This window comes from Maylandia zebra, linkage group LG7 (assembly GCF_041146795.1).
Source record: "Maylandia zebra isolate NMK-2024a linkage group LG7, Mzebra_GT3a, whole genome shotgun sequence".
Lineage (NCBI taxonomy): Eukaryota > Metazoa > Chordata > Actinopteri > Cichliformes > Cichlidae > Maylandia > Maylandia zebra.
The window spans coordinates 42,951,081-42,967,181 of record NC_135173.1 but is presented as its reverse complement, the minus strand read 5'-3'; the positions used below and the strand labels follow the sequence as shown (position 1 = coordinate 42,967,181).

Sequence of the window (16,101 nt, the reverse complement as noted above, 5' to 3'; positions counted from 1 at the left end):
TGAAAATACGCACTGAATGACTTTGTTGTTTAACTGGAAGCAGAAAACCTGAGTTTTAGCATAGCTTAACATTTACCAACAATTTCCTGTTTACATTCTTTCTTTGAATTCTTGAAATTGTGTATAATTGATTTCAAGTAACAATGCCTTCAAAGACCATCAGTTCTAGAAAATGTTTTTATTGGCATACAACAGTCACACATCGAGGACAGTAATATAGAATTTAAAAAAGCAAAAAAGCATCTAATTTTCATGGAGAAGATTTGGGCAACACTTTCTGAAAAGCACTTGAGATAAAAGATGAACGAGTGTAAAAAGGTTCTAACAAGGCAAACGTGGTCCGTTGTTTTGACTCATTTTATGCCAGACAGAAGTGCTGTCCTAACACGTCTCCCCCTCCTTTTAGTAACCGTGTGGCAGTTTCAAATTCCAGTGGGACGCTCTTGATCTCGGGTTGCTTCAGGTCTTTTTCCATCAGCTGTGAAAAAGAAAATGAAATAACTTATTCATCTAAACCAAATTTAATTTGACCAGAAATAAGAGGAAAACTAATTCTTGAAGCGTCACCTCATACGTTGTGACCTCTAGTGTCTCACTGATGTCATCCTCCTGTTCTGACAAAGGTGTGTTGATCAGCAGTGCAGCTTTAGCCACATCTGGATGGTAATGCTTTTGCAGCGACTATAGAAAAGACGACAGGAAAATGTGTCATTTTAGTGACTCCTCCACTTAAATTGGACTTTCAATCGTTTGTGACATCTCTTCAACATGTTTTCCCCAAAGAGAAAAAAATGAGAAATATCAAAACTCAAAAGTCAGTTGTCATCAGCGACAGAGGTAATTCATTTGGGAATCTAAAGTTATTGCCTGCACACCTTAATTTCCCACAAGCTGCTTTCTAAGGCACGGCACTGAGCAGGATCCTCTTCATCCGTCAGATAAGGATCCTCAAAAGGTTCTGTCACCACACAAAAGCAAACATTTATCACATATCCTACAGACAATTCATAGACTGTTAACACACCGATCCCAACTACAAAAGTCTGAAACTCACCATCTTCTGCGCTGGGCTTGTGAATGAGGACTCTGCAGGACGGGTGGCGACGGATCAGGTTGTAGATGAAGGGCAGCACTATGAGAAGGGCTGTAGGCGGTGCCGTGAGAGCCAGGCGAGCCAGACGTTTGGCAAATGCAGCCACTAAGTAAACTGGCAAGTGACTGAAGGAAACCAAAAACAGAACATGCATTTTAGCAATGTAGATCCTGAGCTTTCATGCTCATTATTTAAGTAGTAGGACGCTTATATTTGGTCTGTTTAGCAGCTTAAATAGTTCAGCCAAAGCTCATAAAAATAACAGCAGGTCACCCACAAAACAACATTCATGCTGTGTAAAGAGTAAAAACCTGAATGCAATCATTTACAGATTTGATAAACTCACAATAGAACATAGAAAACATAATAAATGTTTAAACTGAGTAAAAGGAAAACATTTCAAAAAAGTCTGGACAGGGCGTAGTATCATCTTTCTTTTAAACATCTGGGAACTGAGGAGAGCAGCGGCTGGTATAAGTTTCTGATACAGGATTCTAACAGCTAACTGCTGGTGCAGCGCCGTGACTTTTCAACAGTGAAGCCACGCTTCTGTAACATCTCCAATATGGAGTTTAGCGTTGTCTTGGTAAAAAAATGCAAGGCCTTTAATTGGAAAAGACTTAATCTGGATGAGAGCACACGCTGCTCTCAGCAGTGATGACTCTATAGGCACCAATGCACCTTCATACCATCAGGGACTAAACAAAGAGCTAAAAAAACCTGAATGGTCCCTCTCCTCTGTAATCCGGAGGATGTGGTGTCCATGTCCAACAAAACAGTTTTCCACTTTGCCTCAGTCCATTTTAAATGAGCTTTGGCCAAGAGAAGATGGTGGCTTTATTGGATCATGTTCACATACGACTTCTTCTTTGTATGACAGAGCTTTAACCTGCAATTGTGAGCGACACAGTGAACAATGTTCATAGACAATGATTTCTGGATTTGCACCTAAGCTCATGCAGGGATTTCCCATGATCGGAAGGTCCGGGGTTCAACTCAACTGAACAGCTACCCTGAGGTACCCCTGAGAAAGGTACCGTCCCTACACACTGCTCCCCGGGCGCTGCACTGGTGGCTGCCCACTGCTTCACTGGGTGAATGGGTTAAATGCAGAGGAACTATTTCCCTATGGGGACTAACACGCACACTTTACACTTTACTTTTACACTTTTTACTTTACACTTTACACTTCCATGACAGGCTCAAGGATCATGGTTATCCAGTATTGACTTCAGCGTGAGATTTCTCCAGATTCTCCGAATCTTTTTATTTTATGTATTGTAGCCTACAACTGTATGTCAAGGAACATGATTCTGAAATTGCTGTAAAATTTAAAGACTCTGTTTTTGCAAATTTGTTCTGAGAAACTCTGCCTCTCTAAGATCCTCTTTATATATCCCATCATGTTACTGACCTGTTGCCAGTTATCCTAATTAGTTACAAAATATTCCTTCAGCAATTTCTTTTTAATACCACTTATTTTTCCACCCTTTTTCCCCTCAGTCCCAACTTTGAGATGTGCTGCCATTAAATTCTAAATTTTTTTTCATAGAAAATCTTAAAACTGTTTGCTATGTTCTATTGTGAATAAAATATCGATTTATGAGACTCAAAAGTCAGTGAATTCTTTTTTCTTTTTTTTTTTAAATGTTCCAACATTTTACAGAATCTGATTTATAAATGAATAAAAAAGGATTTTGAAATATGTGACTGAATTCTTACCTGGAGCTAAGGAAGACATTGGCTAAATGGAAAAAGCGTGCTCTGTACTTCACATGAAAAACAGAAGGCTCAAGTAGATTATACAACTTCTTGTAGAAATCAGGATAATCTCTGCAAACACACAACACGTGGTTTTGATTTATGTGATCAAATGTCTCCCATTTTACTGTAAATAATCTGATCTAGTAAAAGAGACAAAAAAAAATGTGCTTTTCACTCACAGGTTGTGTTGATGTATGAGGACAAAAAGGCCATTGAGTGCTAGCAGGCTGATTGCCCCACCTGTTCGATGAAGACAAGAACCTGCTGATTACCATCACTTTATAGCAAAGCTGTAGATGAACATATGAAAGTGTTGTTTTTCCACCTTTCACATTCTGAAATAGTATTTTTGAACATCTGATGGTACTTTTGTGCTCATAATTCTATCAAGATTCTCAACACCAAACCATGACAGAGCCTCCACCGTGCTTTACAGATGTAGACACTCACCTCATCCATACGCATTGACAATTATTTGAAATAAAACTTGTATTCATTACTTCATAAAATTTGTTGACATTGACGTTCAGTCCAGTTCTTGTGTAATTTAGTATACTTCAACCTTTTCTCCTCGTTTTGCTTCCTTAAAAACGGCTTCCTGAAAGTCCTCGTATGTCACTGAGACTCTTGGGTTCTGTGTCAAGTCTTTGTTGCATCCTCTCTTTTTTCCTATTTCTTAAGGACATGACTTTCAGATGCTGTTCATTTGCCATGGATAGGTGTTTAAGCCTGCCATGTCTTGTTTTGTCCTCCATTTGTCCAGTTTCCTTGAATATTTTTTAAGAACACACTGCATGCTATGCTGACATATGCCATGTTTTCAGCTAAAAGCATTTTGATGGAATTTTTCTAAGATTCAGCTACAAAAATGAAAAACAAAAAACAAAAAAAACAACAAATGATTTATTTTTGTGACCATGGTGCTAATAACAAAGTGCAGAGAGACAATTTAAAACAGGTTCTTTGCCAAGTTGTTTGTTATTCCCAGTGTTGGGGAGTAACGGAATACATGTACCGCCGTTACGCATTTAAAATACAAAATATGAGTAACTGTATTCCGTTACAGTTACCGTTTAAAAAGGTGGTATTCAGAATACAGTTACTTTGTTGAAATAAATGGATTACACTGCGGTACTTTCCTGTTTCATTTTGTCGCGGGTCAGGACTGTTTGGGTTTTGTTTGACAGCTACGTTCTGTTGTTCCAGGCAGCAGCGTTACGGTTGCCATGGTTACAGGGCGACGCTCTCTCTCTCTCTGCGACTGTGTGTTTCCTGGGTGACAGAGCGCCTTTTCGTTGTTGTTGTTGTTGTTATTGTTGTGCTAAGCTAACAGGCAGAATGCTACAAGTATAGCTCTAAAGAATGTAGCCTCATGGACAGTGTAGTCCGTGCTGCAGGAGAATGGACTGCCATACACGTTATGTGTCTGTGAGCGCGAGGAGGGAGAAAAAGGCGAGTGGAAAGGTACGAGTTGTCGTCGAGGAAAAACGGGAGCTGGAAGCATGTAAATATAATAATAACCACTGCAGCCAAGAAGAGTGCCTGACGAGCCCAGTTGTAAGTAAGCTATTAAGACTCGACTGTACACCGTGTTCGTGTTTTCCTCCGAAAACAATAAGTTCCGTTGGAGCAGTCTTTCAACGCCTCTCTCTGTCTCTCGCAAGAAAAGTTGACCCAGACAACAAAGTAAAGCTATTTTTCGGCTACGAGCCGACAGGGACCCCGCCGTATTAGTCAGAGGTCCCTTTACTACAGTTTGGAGTCGCGGACCTTCAGTAATAGTAATAAATCACACAGCAATAGTACATTCACGTTGTTGTAAAAAGCATGATAATATATTAAGTAATCCAAAGTATTCAGAATACGTTACTGTCATTGAGTAACGTAACGGAATACGTTACAGAATACATTTTGGGGCATGTATTCTGTATTCTGTAACGGAATACATTTTAAAAGTAACCTTCCCAACACTGGTTATTCCTCTGTAAATGATTAGGCACATGGACTGGACTGAAAAAGGTTAAAAAGCAGTCAGTGACTAAAGAAAAACTTTGAAAGACCTTCAGAGTGCTTGGAGAACTGCTGTTCAAGTTCATTTAAAAAAAATTACAGTATGGAAAGTGTACATACTGCACAGCCCCGCCAAAAAGCATGTCACATAAAAACAACTTGAATCCACAAAGCTCTCAAATATTTTTCATGTTTATAGGATAGCTAGACAAACAGATACACGAGTCAGGTGACGCAGACGCGTTATACTCTGCGTGAGGTTAGGCTTGGGTCCGAGTGCAATAAATTTGGTCAGAGGGCATTTCACTATAGAGGTCACTATAGTGAACTGGAAAAATAATATTCTAACAACTACTTCCCCCTAGTGTTCGCTGATGTCCATGCACAAGCAGATATAATCCCAGTTGAAGTAAGTAAAACAACAAAACACTGTTAAATTCTCATTAATCAATCTAAAACTAACAAAGCTAAAGAATCGCTTCACTGTAACTCTAATAATGAAATCTTCCTGTGTTTTTTATGGAGCATTTACATTTATGCTGTAGACAATGTACTGTAGCATTTTTGTTGTGTTTGTACCAAATTAATTATTTAATTCAAAATATTTAAATTTTAGGATTCTTTTATATTTCAAACACAGTCACTATCACTACAGTTCAGACTTCTAAAACTATCACAGACCAGATGTGAAAATACCTTAAAAGTTACAGATGTCAGTCGACCTCATGGTGAAGTACCGTCACCATAGAGCCACGAGCACACACATAACTTACCAATTTCATAGGCAGCAGTCAAGAAGTCGATCATGAGCGTGGGTTTGCTCATATACGGCAGAATGGAGTCATGTAGTATCACCAGGACCTTTTTATACATGCTGTTTGGCAACTACAATGCAGACATCAAACATTAATGAGACATATCACAGAGCACAAAACAGAGAAGAGACTGTTGGTCTAATCTACTTACCTTATACTTCAGAAAGCCAAGCCACATCCTCTCAAAGACACGCTTATGTTCCTGTGTGGCAGAAGATCTAATAGCATTCAGAAAACCTTTTTGTTGGCAAACAGAAATGTGAAGATTTGATTTAAAGTATTTTACTTACATGCAGCTTGGCAGCTTTCCAGTCCTCATGCTTGGCTGAGAAAAAAAATGCCATTATTGACTTATAAAAAAAAAAAAAAGTCCCCAAACTGGATTTTCTCCCTCTGCAGTGACATTTTATCATCACGACAAAAGACAGAGGGACTCCCACTGTGATTATCACATCTTAAAAAGTATTACCTTCCTGTTTGACCATAAAATTGGTCAGCTCTGACTCCTGGTTTGGCATGCTGATGCTGGACATGAGTGTGAACACATTGTTCTGATATACAGGCACCACAGCCTGGAAGGAACAAACAAGCAGTATTTAGCAAATCCCATAATGTCTTTAACACAGAAAGAAAGCATCCACCTAAACGTCTACAGCAGACAGGTGATGATTTCCTACCCCTTTGCTTTTGTCCATGACTTTGCCGACGTTGTCCCGGATGGAGCTCATTACATAATAGCGCACATCCTCCATCTCGAGAAACTCCTGGAACCTGGAGATCAGCAGGGAATTGTCTGTAGCTTTAGACAGAAGGTTGTCCACCAGTGCCTGGCAGTACAAGAAAAAAGAAATATCAGGAGGAGCCACAAATGACAAAGTGTATCTTTCGGGAAAAGCTATTTTTGCCTTGAGTAATAAGCTGAAAGAAGTACTTAAGTCACCCAAAAGAACACAGAAATTACTAATACTTATTAATCCTAGAAATCATAGCCAACATGCTACCTGGATCAGTTCCCTTGGGAAGCTGTAATGTTCACTCCAGTCCAAGTCCTCAAGAGGATGCAGTCCTTCTCCGGCAGCAAATTTCATCAGGCAGCACATGGCACTCTCCTGTATCCAAAAAGTTATCTAATCATGTATTTTTCTTATTTAAATGAATATCATTGCCTCCCTCAAGTCCCCAAGAACTGCAAGCAACGTAATCAATTGCACAATGCAAAACTGTAAAAGATAACTCCCCGTACAACACAGAAACTTTCAACACGTCTGTGCAAAATAGATACTGAACCCCCAGCAAACATGTCTAATGTGAGCCTTTCGTTCTAACAGTCAGGTGGATAAAAAAGTGAAGACATGTATTAATTTGTTTCTCTTAAGTTTAATTAACGTGTGACGGAAGGAGAAGTCACAGAGAGACAGCTCACCTTGATGTCATACTGCTCATGGCTGAGGTGCTCTAACAGGATCTCAACACAACTGGTGTACCGGTGTCGCATAAATATCCGGTACTTGTCCTCGGCGCTGTAGCCCCCTGGACCAGACAAACCCAGGTAAATGGCGACAGGAGCAACACGCATACATCCACCTCAGAACTGCTGTTGGTAATCGGGTTACAATCGTATACTAACCGCTCAATGCGTCCTCCTCTCCAGGGAGCTTTCCCAAGAACAGCTCCTTCCTCTCCAGCAGCGCACAGAACAGCTCGCTGCACGCAGCGACTGCGCTGATAACCTCCTTCTCTTGTTCTGCCTGCTCACAAACACGAAGGAAACAAACACGTATACTTACTGAAAGCTGCCCAGCGGTGATCATGCTAAGGTTAGCTAAATGGCAAGGTTTTAGTACAGCGTGGATGTTTAGGTGTGGAAATTTATACCTGAAGGCTCTCGAGAATGTCGAAAACATCGTTGGCATGCTTTCTGCTCTCGAGGATACGCTCGACAGTTTTGCTGAGATCTACTTTGGCTTTTTTTGCACTCTTTTCTGCTGTTTTTACCGAACTCACGTTGCGCTTTTTGGCCGGTGCCATGTTTACTTGATGGTGCTTCTTCTTTGAGGTTTACTGCCGGTAATAAAGCAGGAACTGGTGCGTTACCGCCACCAGCTGGTATGGAGTGTGAAGCGTCATAACCTCTCAGTGATGTTCGTCTATCTTCCAGAAATATGGCACCCTTATAAAACCTTTTGCTTTATAATATTAATTAGATTTTCCTTATACTTCTGACAGTGGACTGAAGGACACATAAGACAGATGTACTATGTTAAATATACTGCCAGGGGCACCTCCATATGGGGCACACTAAAGATTTTGGTGGAACACCAAAAACAGAATTTCATGTTTTATTATGCTGTTGTCAAATATAGGTTACTTGAAAAATGTGGCAAAATCAAGAGACGGTTGAAAAAGTTATATCACTGAAAATGGGCACATATGAAAACCAAATAAGATTTTGAAATTCATAATTATCTGTTTAGAACAACTCACTGTTTCAAGGCTCACCACAGGACATCTCTGTGATGTAGTGGCAGGCACTGGGGTCGTTTTGGCGCCCCTGTGTACTGCTTGCTTTACAGATGTGTTGATCTTTCTTCTGGCACGTCCTTGCTTTGCAACGCTCTCTTACATTTCTTCCTGAACCTCCCCACATTAAGTAATCACATAGCCATAGGTCATCATTAAATAGTTTAACAAACTGAAAAAGATTCCTTCAAAGAACTGTCAATGAGTGAAAAAGCAACCAGTGTCCAAAGAAAAACTTTTAGAGTCCTTCAGAAAGCCCAGAGGATTATTGCTGAAGATCACTTTAAAAAAACTTCTTCTTGAAAATAAAATATAAAGAAATGAGGAGTGGGGCAAGACTTTTGCAAAGTCCTGTAAATACAGCTCACTGCTATTATCAGAGAAAGTCATAAATGTGGGATTTAAACTTATTAAGAGATGAAACGTCATAAGTTGATGTTGTTATTTGAGTATGCAGTAGTACACAATTCTTCTGACAATTTAAATGTCGCTGTAGCATTAAGAGTCTATTTTCAAGAGTAGGCAGCCAGTTATTACTGCAGAAACATCAAACAAACCAGCTATCCAAAGTTGTTTTAGTGGTAAACTAATATTAGGAAACCAAGCAGGTTGCATTAAAGAACAGAAGCTTTTATTACTTGCTTGTTAATAACATTTGTATAAAAGAAACAAGATTTAATCCCAGTGAAAATGTCTGTATCAGCAGTTAAAAAAACAAACAAAAAAAAAAAAACACATGATGATGCATCTTCTTTCTGCTGGCAGAGTGGCCTAATCAGAGTCATTTCCTTCATCTGCATCATCCTGCAGGAAGAGAACAATTACATTTAAAAATAAAAAACAGATTTTCAATGTTAAAAAAACATTTTAAAATAAATGTATCTTCTTGGATACCTGTTTTTTAACTTTATCGTCTTGCACTTCAATAGATGTGGCCTCAAAGTCATGGATGGGGAGAGTGGCCATCCAGCAGACCATGGAGCCCTCTTCACACTCAGTCTCAATAATGGTGGGGTAGATGTGTGCCTCTTTAAAGGCCTTGATTTCCTCCTCCTCGCGATCCCATTCCAGCTTCTCATGCAGCCCGTCCCCCCCAAAACGTTTGTTGTACCGGTCAAAGTGAACCCTTTCCAGGATGAGGCCAAGTCCCGGAGCTTTGGGGACATCTACCTTCTCATGTCCCCAGCTCCGCTCCATCACCTCCTCCTTTGCATAGCCCTTGACCACTGCAATCACCAAGCCAATCATCTTGCGGATTTGATGCAGCATAAAGCTCTGGCCTCGCACAGTAATCACTGCAAACTCATAATTTCTGCGGATAAAAGGCTCCCCACAGGACATCTCTGTGATGTAGCGGCGGGCACTGGGGTCGCTTGGAGCCTTCTGAGAGGTGAAGTTGTGGAAGTTATGTGTGCCTTTGTAGAGAGCAAAAAGGCGATTCACCTTCTGTAGTGTCTCTGGTTCCAGGCGAAATGCTGCTATATTCCCGGTATCATAGTCTTTTGGGGAAAAGGCCAGTGTTGGAAGCATGTACGAGTACGTACGAGCATCACAGTTATTTTTAGAATTGAAACCCTGCGTCACCCGTTTTAGTCCTGTGGGTTCAAAAGTTGAGAAAAAAAATGAATCATACACACTCATGCCAACAGTACTCATCATACCAAAAACCTAGACTTGTAATTCACAATATAAAGTAGTGTCTCACCAAGCACTTTGATCTGCGGTGGCAGATGCTCGTTGATTTTTTCAATGATATCATCAATCAACCTCACTTTTAGAGACACCACTTGGCCAGCAGCAGACACACCCTGAATACATTCATATAAAAGTCAACGACATAACTCAACACATAAATAAATACTAACAATGAAATACACAATTTAATTAATTCTTATTAACAATTACATGATGACAAGAAATAAAACCAGCACAACATTAACAGACAGATAACACGTAAAGATACATATCCTCTAATCTGCCTTGTTGGCCAAGCTTTGACCAGTAAATTCTTATTGTGCACTGAGCACATACCTTATCTGTTCTGGCACATCTTTGGAAAGACATCTTCTTCATCTCATCACCGTGGTTTTCAGGAATGCAGCCAGATTTAATAAGAGCAGCAACCAGATCATCTTCAATGGTCCTGAACTGAGAGTTTCCAGGATTTCTCTGGAATAAATAAATAAATAATGAAAATAATAAGGATGTTGCACTTTATTGGCCAGTGTTTTCTATGTGCCATTGACTGCCACTAATTATGATGACATTCACTGATGGCAGCGGCTGATCTTCATCTGTTTCCACCAGTCTCATATCTAAGATCTGTTTCATCCAGCCAACCATTGACTTTCTTCAGCTTATTCAATTCAGGGATATGGGGGGCTGGAGCCCATCCCAACTGTCATAGGGTAAGAGGTGGCAACACCCTGAACAGGATGCCAATCTGTCACAGGACTAACACAGAGAGGCAGGCAACCATTCACACTCACATTCACAGTTTGGAATCACCAATTAACCTAAACCCACTGACAGCATGTCTTTGGAGTGTGGGAGGAAGCCTGAGTACCCAGGGACAACCCACAGACACGGGGAGAACATGCAAAATCCATAGCTAGATGGAGGAGTCAAACCCAGGACCTTCTTACTGTGTGGCTCACCTAAGATCTGTTTTTATAAACGTATATAACTACATTTATTCTCTATTGTCCACCCCAGAAGGGCATCCGGCATAAAAAATGCCAAATGAAACACATGGAGCTACCTGCTGTAGCGACTCATGAATATGTGAGCAGCCGAAATAAGCTTTTATCAAAAAAGTGTGGTAAAGGGCAGAAAAACTTTAAAACAAGACAACTGCAGAATATAAATGTATCTTTATCTGTTGTACAGTGTCCTTGGGTGCTTTGAAAGGTTCTATTTTTAAATAAAATTTATTATTATCATCATTATTATTATTATTATTATTATTATTATTATTATTATTATTATTAATACCTGCATCCCGTAATATCCTTTTCCCGAGTACGCCATGAGCAGGACCACTTTCTTCTTTGGATATTTCTTTTCATCTTCAGCGTGTTCCCCATCTGTCTTCACCCTTTTAGCTGCCTGGACCTTCTCAGCAGAGTCTTCATTTTCCTCATTGGTCCTTTTTAACAGTGTAGCTGTCTGCTTATCCATGCCTCCTTCACTCATCTTACAAAAGGGCTTATAAAGACCCCCTGTGAAGGAAACACAGTGACAGCTACTACCCTGTTCTGTGATACACGGATTGAGAGGCCTTTTAAGATTGGAAGTACGATAAAGACAATATAAAGGTAATAAATCTAAACAAAATAGTAATAAATAGCAAAAATCGGACAGACACTCGTGATGCCTTCTACATTTATACTGTGTGGCGATAAAACACCTTCACAAACAAATATACTACACATAAATATATATATGTTTACCACTGATGCATTTGTTTCCAGTTGGTTCGATGAGTGAATTAAGATACCAGAAGCTAACCAACCACAGTCTGGAGACTGCAAATGCACATACTGTCACATAGCTTCTGTCAGGTTGGCTTACCGTTTGTCTTTAACGTCTGTCGGTGGTTAACTAAGGCACTCAGCAGCGGTCTGACCCGAAACATGTCACGCTAAACCATCTTTAGAAGATCTAGCAGCTAAAAGAGACTGCAAAAGATTCAATCTGCTCTACCAGCTGAAAAGCCGAGGCTAGCGCGTATTAGCGAAGAATTTAACAAACTAAAACCAACTTTAAAAAGGTCTCCTAAATATTTAAACAAGGTTAAATAACCACGCTCATAAACATATATGAACACCGGGGAAACTGTAGCTAAGTCCCACAGAAACGCTCTGTAGTAAACCTGCACATACAGGCACATGCACACATGGAAAAGCCAACTTTGACCTCTAACAAAAATCTCGCGAGACTGTCGTCATTCTCCTTTCTGCTCTTGTCATCGCGAAAAAATAAAGTATTTAAAACAAACACAGAAAAGGACATTAGAATTTAACTCTTTGGGGAGAATTGTAACCGATATATACCTCTTTGTCCTTCTTTGATTAAATTTAAACTTTATTAACTATTTAACGCCAAAAGGGTACAAAAAGGTAGATATGACTATTTATACTTTTTATTAATTTAATAATAATATTCGTGTAAATCAAAAGTCTTTTTTATAACTACAACATAGGATAATTTTCAGTGTAACAGGAAATTATCAGAATCACAGTCTGGGCAGGCGACTCAAAAAAATTTGCTGTCTTGAGGTAGCAATGTAACAATAATGGCTCAGTGTGTTTACATTTAATAGGGAGAATAGAAATTAAGAAGATAATGAACACATGCCTACAAACTAAAGTTACATGGAACTAAGAGGAAATTCATATGTAGTTCTGTGCATATGTAGTAATATTTTCGACCACTTGAGAGCAGCAAAAACCAGTAAACACATTAATAATCATGTTTTCTTTTTCTTTTTTTAAATTCTTTTTTATATGAAGAGAACAAGTTTAAGTGCTTGCGGTGTCATCTTGCTTTCTTCAAAACAACAATGGTGTCAGTGCAGACATTACTGCAATGATCCTTTTGCTTTTTGCTGTTCGCTTCAGGATCTTGAACAGTAAAGGGAGTAAAGGACACACAATAAATTATATTATTAATCTAACATTAGATATTTATCATTGACATCTCAGGGAAGCCTAATGTGCTAAAGGCAAAGGCTAACCCTCACCGCCTTGTTGTGAAAGGTAGCTGCTTGTTTCTTGAGGGTTACAAAGACCTCACCTTTGCCACTTATAACATGCTGTGTTTATACACAGGTGTATAAACACTAAAGTCAAATTATGGAGACAAACAGGTTAAGCACCCCCAGAACAGTGTGTTTATGTCTTTCCCAAGAACAACAAGGAATGTGCTGGTTTCCAAGTAACAAATTAACTTTGCCATCCTTGAATGCCCTTATACAATTACACTTTTTTTAGAGAGCCTTATAAGGTGATCAGCTAGTTTTATGCTGAAAACCCAAAGCCAAACATAGGCAAGGTATGGTAAAAGGGCCTTGGTTTCAACAATTCGATATCACACAGTGTATGAGCCCATTTTTCCAGTAAAGTTAGAACTAACTGGATGCTCGACTGGGACCATTACTGTAATATAGTGATTCTTGAAGATTTGTAGAACAGCTGATAAATGTAGGTGAATAAAGGAGCTCAGAGGTGTACTTTTCTGTTAATTTATGACTTCATACAGCCTTTATACAGCCATCTTCACCACAGTATTCAACAAGGGTATGGCTTGTTGAATACAAGCTTAACCATAAAGATAAAGATACATCTGGGGGGGGGGGGGGGGGGGGGGGGGGGGTTGTTTTGTTTTTTGCAATTAAATCATTGCACAACAAACGAATCACATCATTGATGAACAAGGGGTAAGGTTCAACCACTGGTCTAAGTCTTCCTTTTATTCTCAACGTGCTGAGAGGTCTCATCCTAAGACTTGCAAGATATCAATCTAAAAAAAAAAGAGTTCCCAGCATGCCATTCAGCATACTAACAAAACAGACCTAAGCCTTTTTTTCCTTTTTTTTGCAAAGCTTGCACTCACCTGTACTCCTGTGCGCACTGATATATCCTCATATGAAAACAACTACAGTAGAACTTTTATGAGACTGGACTGAAACTCACTCCTTCCCACACATAAAAATGATTAAAAAAACTATCCTCATTGTCAGCAACAACATCCACACCATCTATTACCCTGCTGGCTAAGTTATGTAAGCCTCTGATTGTACCCGACATTACTAAACATGAGAAGAAAATGGATTTATTTTATGTGCAAATACTGAAACAGGTTCTGTATGAGTTTCACTGTCCTTAAATTCATTCTACTTAGTCCCGCATCTTGATTTGTTTACACTACATCGAGGAAGAGGTGCTTCAACTGTCAAGTGATAATTGCCTGTCCTTATTTGAGATAAGGGCAGTGACATACCACTTTGCTTTCAAACTGCAACCACTTTGTGATCATACTTTATTTTTGAACATTCATCACACTGCAGTAAACAACTAAAGTGACCAATCATGGCTCCACTTTGGTCCATTAATCCACAGTACCTACTTCAACGTAAGTACACCGTGTCATTTAGCTGTCCTTTTCTTTTTTTACTTCATGCGACACAAGGTGAGAAGTGTTTTATTGATTTAAAATTTGAGGGGGAAAAGTCACAATAATGCTCATGATTGTGCTGCCAGGATCCTTTTTTTAACAACAGGATCTGTGTTTTCAGCATAACAGCTAATAATAATCAAGTCTTACCAAGAAAATAATACATCCATCCACTTTCTTTACCTCTTATAACCATTCAGTGACATCTCTCTTTTGGATAGGGCGATCCTATAAAAGCTGTTTCATCACAGGATAAAGGTGAACACTCAGAGCAACTTGATGCTGGTATGCATTAACAATTCATGATAGGAGGTCGAGTGGATCCAATGCAAGCACAATTCCCCAGGGCCACCAGATTCTCCACACTGGAGATGTAACTATAGTTAAAACTATAGATAAAGCAGTGTTAAGCAAACATTCAGTTAAAGCACAGTTACTGCTGTTCATTCCTCATTTTTTATCTGAAGCTGTCGTGTGAGTAGCTGACTGACACGTTTTATTTTTTATTTTGTTTTCAAGTTATCTTTTCTATCCTGCAGAGAAAGCTCTGACTTTCCTTCTCAGTGAGGAGGAAAGTCTCAGTGCGGCAGCACACATTAATCTCCGTGGCTGAAAATAACTTGTCTTTTAGATAGACAGCAGATAGCGCAGTCTGCAAAGCCATTTTACGCAAGCAACACTATCTCAACATCTTTGGTGTGTTTGATTTTAACAGCTTAAAGCATGAAACTGGATTTTTCTTGCTATAGGCAGCCTTTTCCCTAAAGCAGTCATGTTTCTGTGAAAGAAAAGTTAGACATGGCACTGACCAAGCTGACTGTACGGTATCAGTTTAAAGATGGTTTCTTGGACCACTTCCACTGATAAATTCTCTCTGACACAACGTTAGAAGGCCAGGGAGCAAAAGATAACGCTGACTATGTTATATCACTGGTAAGGCTGGTTTGTAAGTCTGCCAGAGACTACTGGGATTCTTTTCACACAACTCACACTGACAAATATAAGATAATAACTCCGATGTGTTAAGTATTGCATTTATTGAATGAGCATAGAATTTATTAACATACACAGTAATGTTTTACAGGGTTGTAGATATGAATGCTTCAGTATAGAATTGTTGAGTTTTGTCAGTACAGTTAGCAAACATAACAGAAACCATTTAAGCTAATTCCTTCATCCGTTACTGAACATAGCATCTACACACATCCCCACTGCTTTGGTCTGGTTACAGATTCAGAAGCAGTCTATCTCTCCACAGTGTAGTGTAGCACCTCTTACAATTGGCTAGTTAAGGTCTTGGAGTCAACACTGTCAAATTACACACCTAATTTGTTACAATAAGCAAGTAAGCATTTTCATGGCATCATCAAGTGTCACTTTGAAACTTGTGCTCTATATCAACAAATCTTGTATTAATCCTGTTATTTTATTTGGAGAATACATCTGTGACTCCAGACTGCTATCATTCTACAGTGCAGTGAAAAAGTATCTGCTCCTTCCAGATTTATTTTCTTTCTTTCTTTCTTTCTTTCTTTCTTTCTTTCTTTCTTTCTTTCTTTCTTTCTTTCTTTCTTTCTTTTGCATATTTGCCAAACTTGTTTTAGAAATTTTACTATTAGACAAAGATAACTGGAGGGAATACAAAAGGCAGTTTTTAAAGGATGACATCATTTGATAAGGGGAAGAAAATGTCTACCCAAAGCTACCTAGCCCATGTGAAAA

General features: G+C 39.2%; 2 protein-coding genes across 2 annotated transcripts; both read right to left on the bottom strand.

The window, feature by feature from the left end:
* Window positions 1-163: 163 nt before the first annotated feature.
* On the bottom strand, window positions 164-7,760 carry noc4l (nucleolar complex associated 4 homolog). Its single transcript, XM_004538254.5, has 15 exons — window positions 7,558-7,760; window positions 7,310-7,430; window positions 7,106-7,212; window positions 6,684-6,791; window positions 6,360-6,509; window positions 6,152-6,254; window positions 5,973-6,007; window positions 5,834-5,884; window positions 5,641-5,752; window positions 3,037-3,097; window positions 2,816-2,926; window positions 1,055-1,218; window positions 876-958; window positions 568-681; window positions 164-478 (listed from the first exon to the last, which is right to left on the bottom strand). Exons 1-15 carry the CDS (start codon window positions 7,708-7,710, stop codon window positions 359-361), a joined length of 1,593 nt encoding a protein of 530 aa, XP_004538311.1. The 5' UTR covers window positions 7,711-7,760; the 3' UTR covers window positions 164-358.
* A 1,051-nt stretch (window positions 7,761-8,811) lies between these two features.
* pus1 (pseudouridine synthase 1) lies at window positions 8,812-12,135 on the bottom strand. Its single transcript, XM_004538255.3, has 6 exons — window positions 11,776-12,135; window positions 11,197-11,423; window positions 10,234-10,371; window positions 9,908-10,010; window positions 9,097-9,797; window positions 8,812-9,006 (listed from the first exon to the last, which is right to left on the bottom strand). The coding sequence occupies exons 1-6, from the start codon at window positions 11,837-11,839 to the stop codon at window positions 8,974-8,976; spliced, it is 1,266 nt and encodes a 421-aa protein (XP_004538312.2). The 5' UTR covers window positions 11,840-12,135; the 3' UTR covers window positions 8,812-8,973.
* Between the last annotated feature and the right edge of the window lie 3,966 nt (window positions 12,136-16,101).

Excerpts from the sequence above, each read along its gene's own strand:
- noc4l (XM_004538254.5), bottom strand. The coding sequence starts at position 7,710 with ATGGCACCGGCCAAAAAGCGCAACGTGAGTTCGGTAAAAACAGCAGAA. Across the intron at positions 3,098-5,640 it reads GACTGCTGCCTATGAAATTG|GTGGGGCAATCAGCCTGCTA; the intron begins GTAAGTTATGTG and ends TTCATCGAACAG. Across the intron at positions 1,219-2,815 it reads AATGTCTTCCTTAGCTCCAG|TCACTTGCCAGTTTACTTAG; the intron begins GTAAGAATTCAG and ends GGTTTCCTTCAG.
- pus1 (XM_004538255.3), bottom strand. The coding sequence starts at position 11,839 with ATGTTTCGGGTCAGACCGCTGCTGAGTGCCTTAGTTAACCACCGACAG. Across the intron at positions 11,424-11,775 it reads ACAGACGTTAAAGACAAACG|GGGGTCTTTATAAGCCCTTT; the intron begins GTAAGCCAACCT and ends TTTCCTTCACAG. Across the intron at positions 9,007-9,096 it reads ACGATAAAGTTAAAAAACAG|GATGATGCAGATGAAGGAAA; the intron begins GTATCCAAGAAG and ends CTCTTCCTGCAG.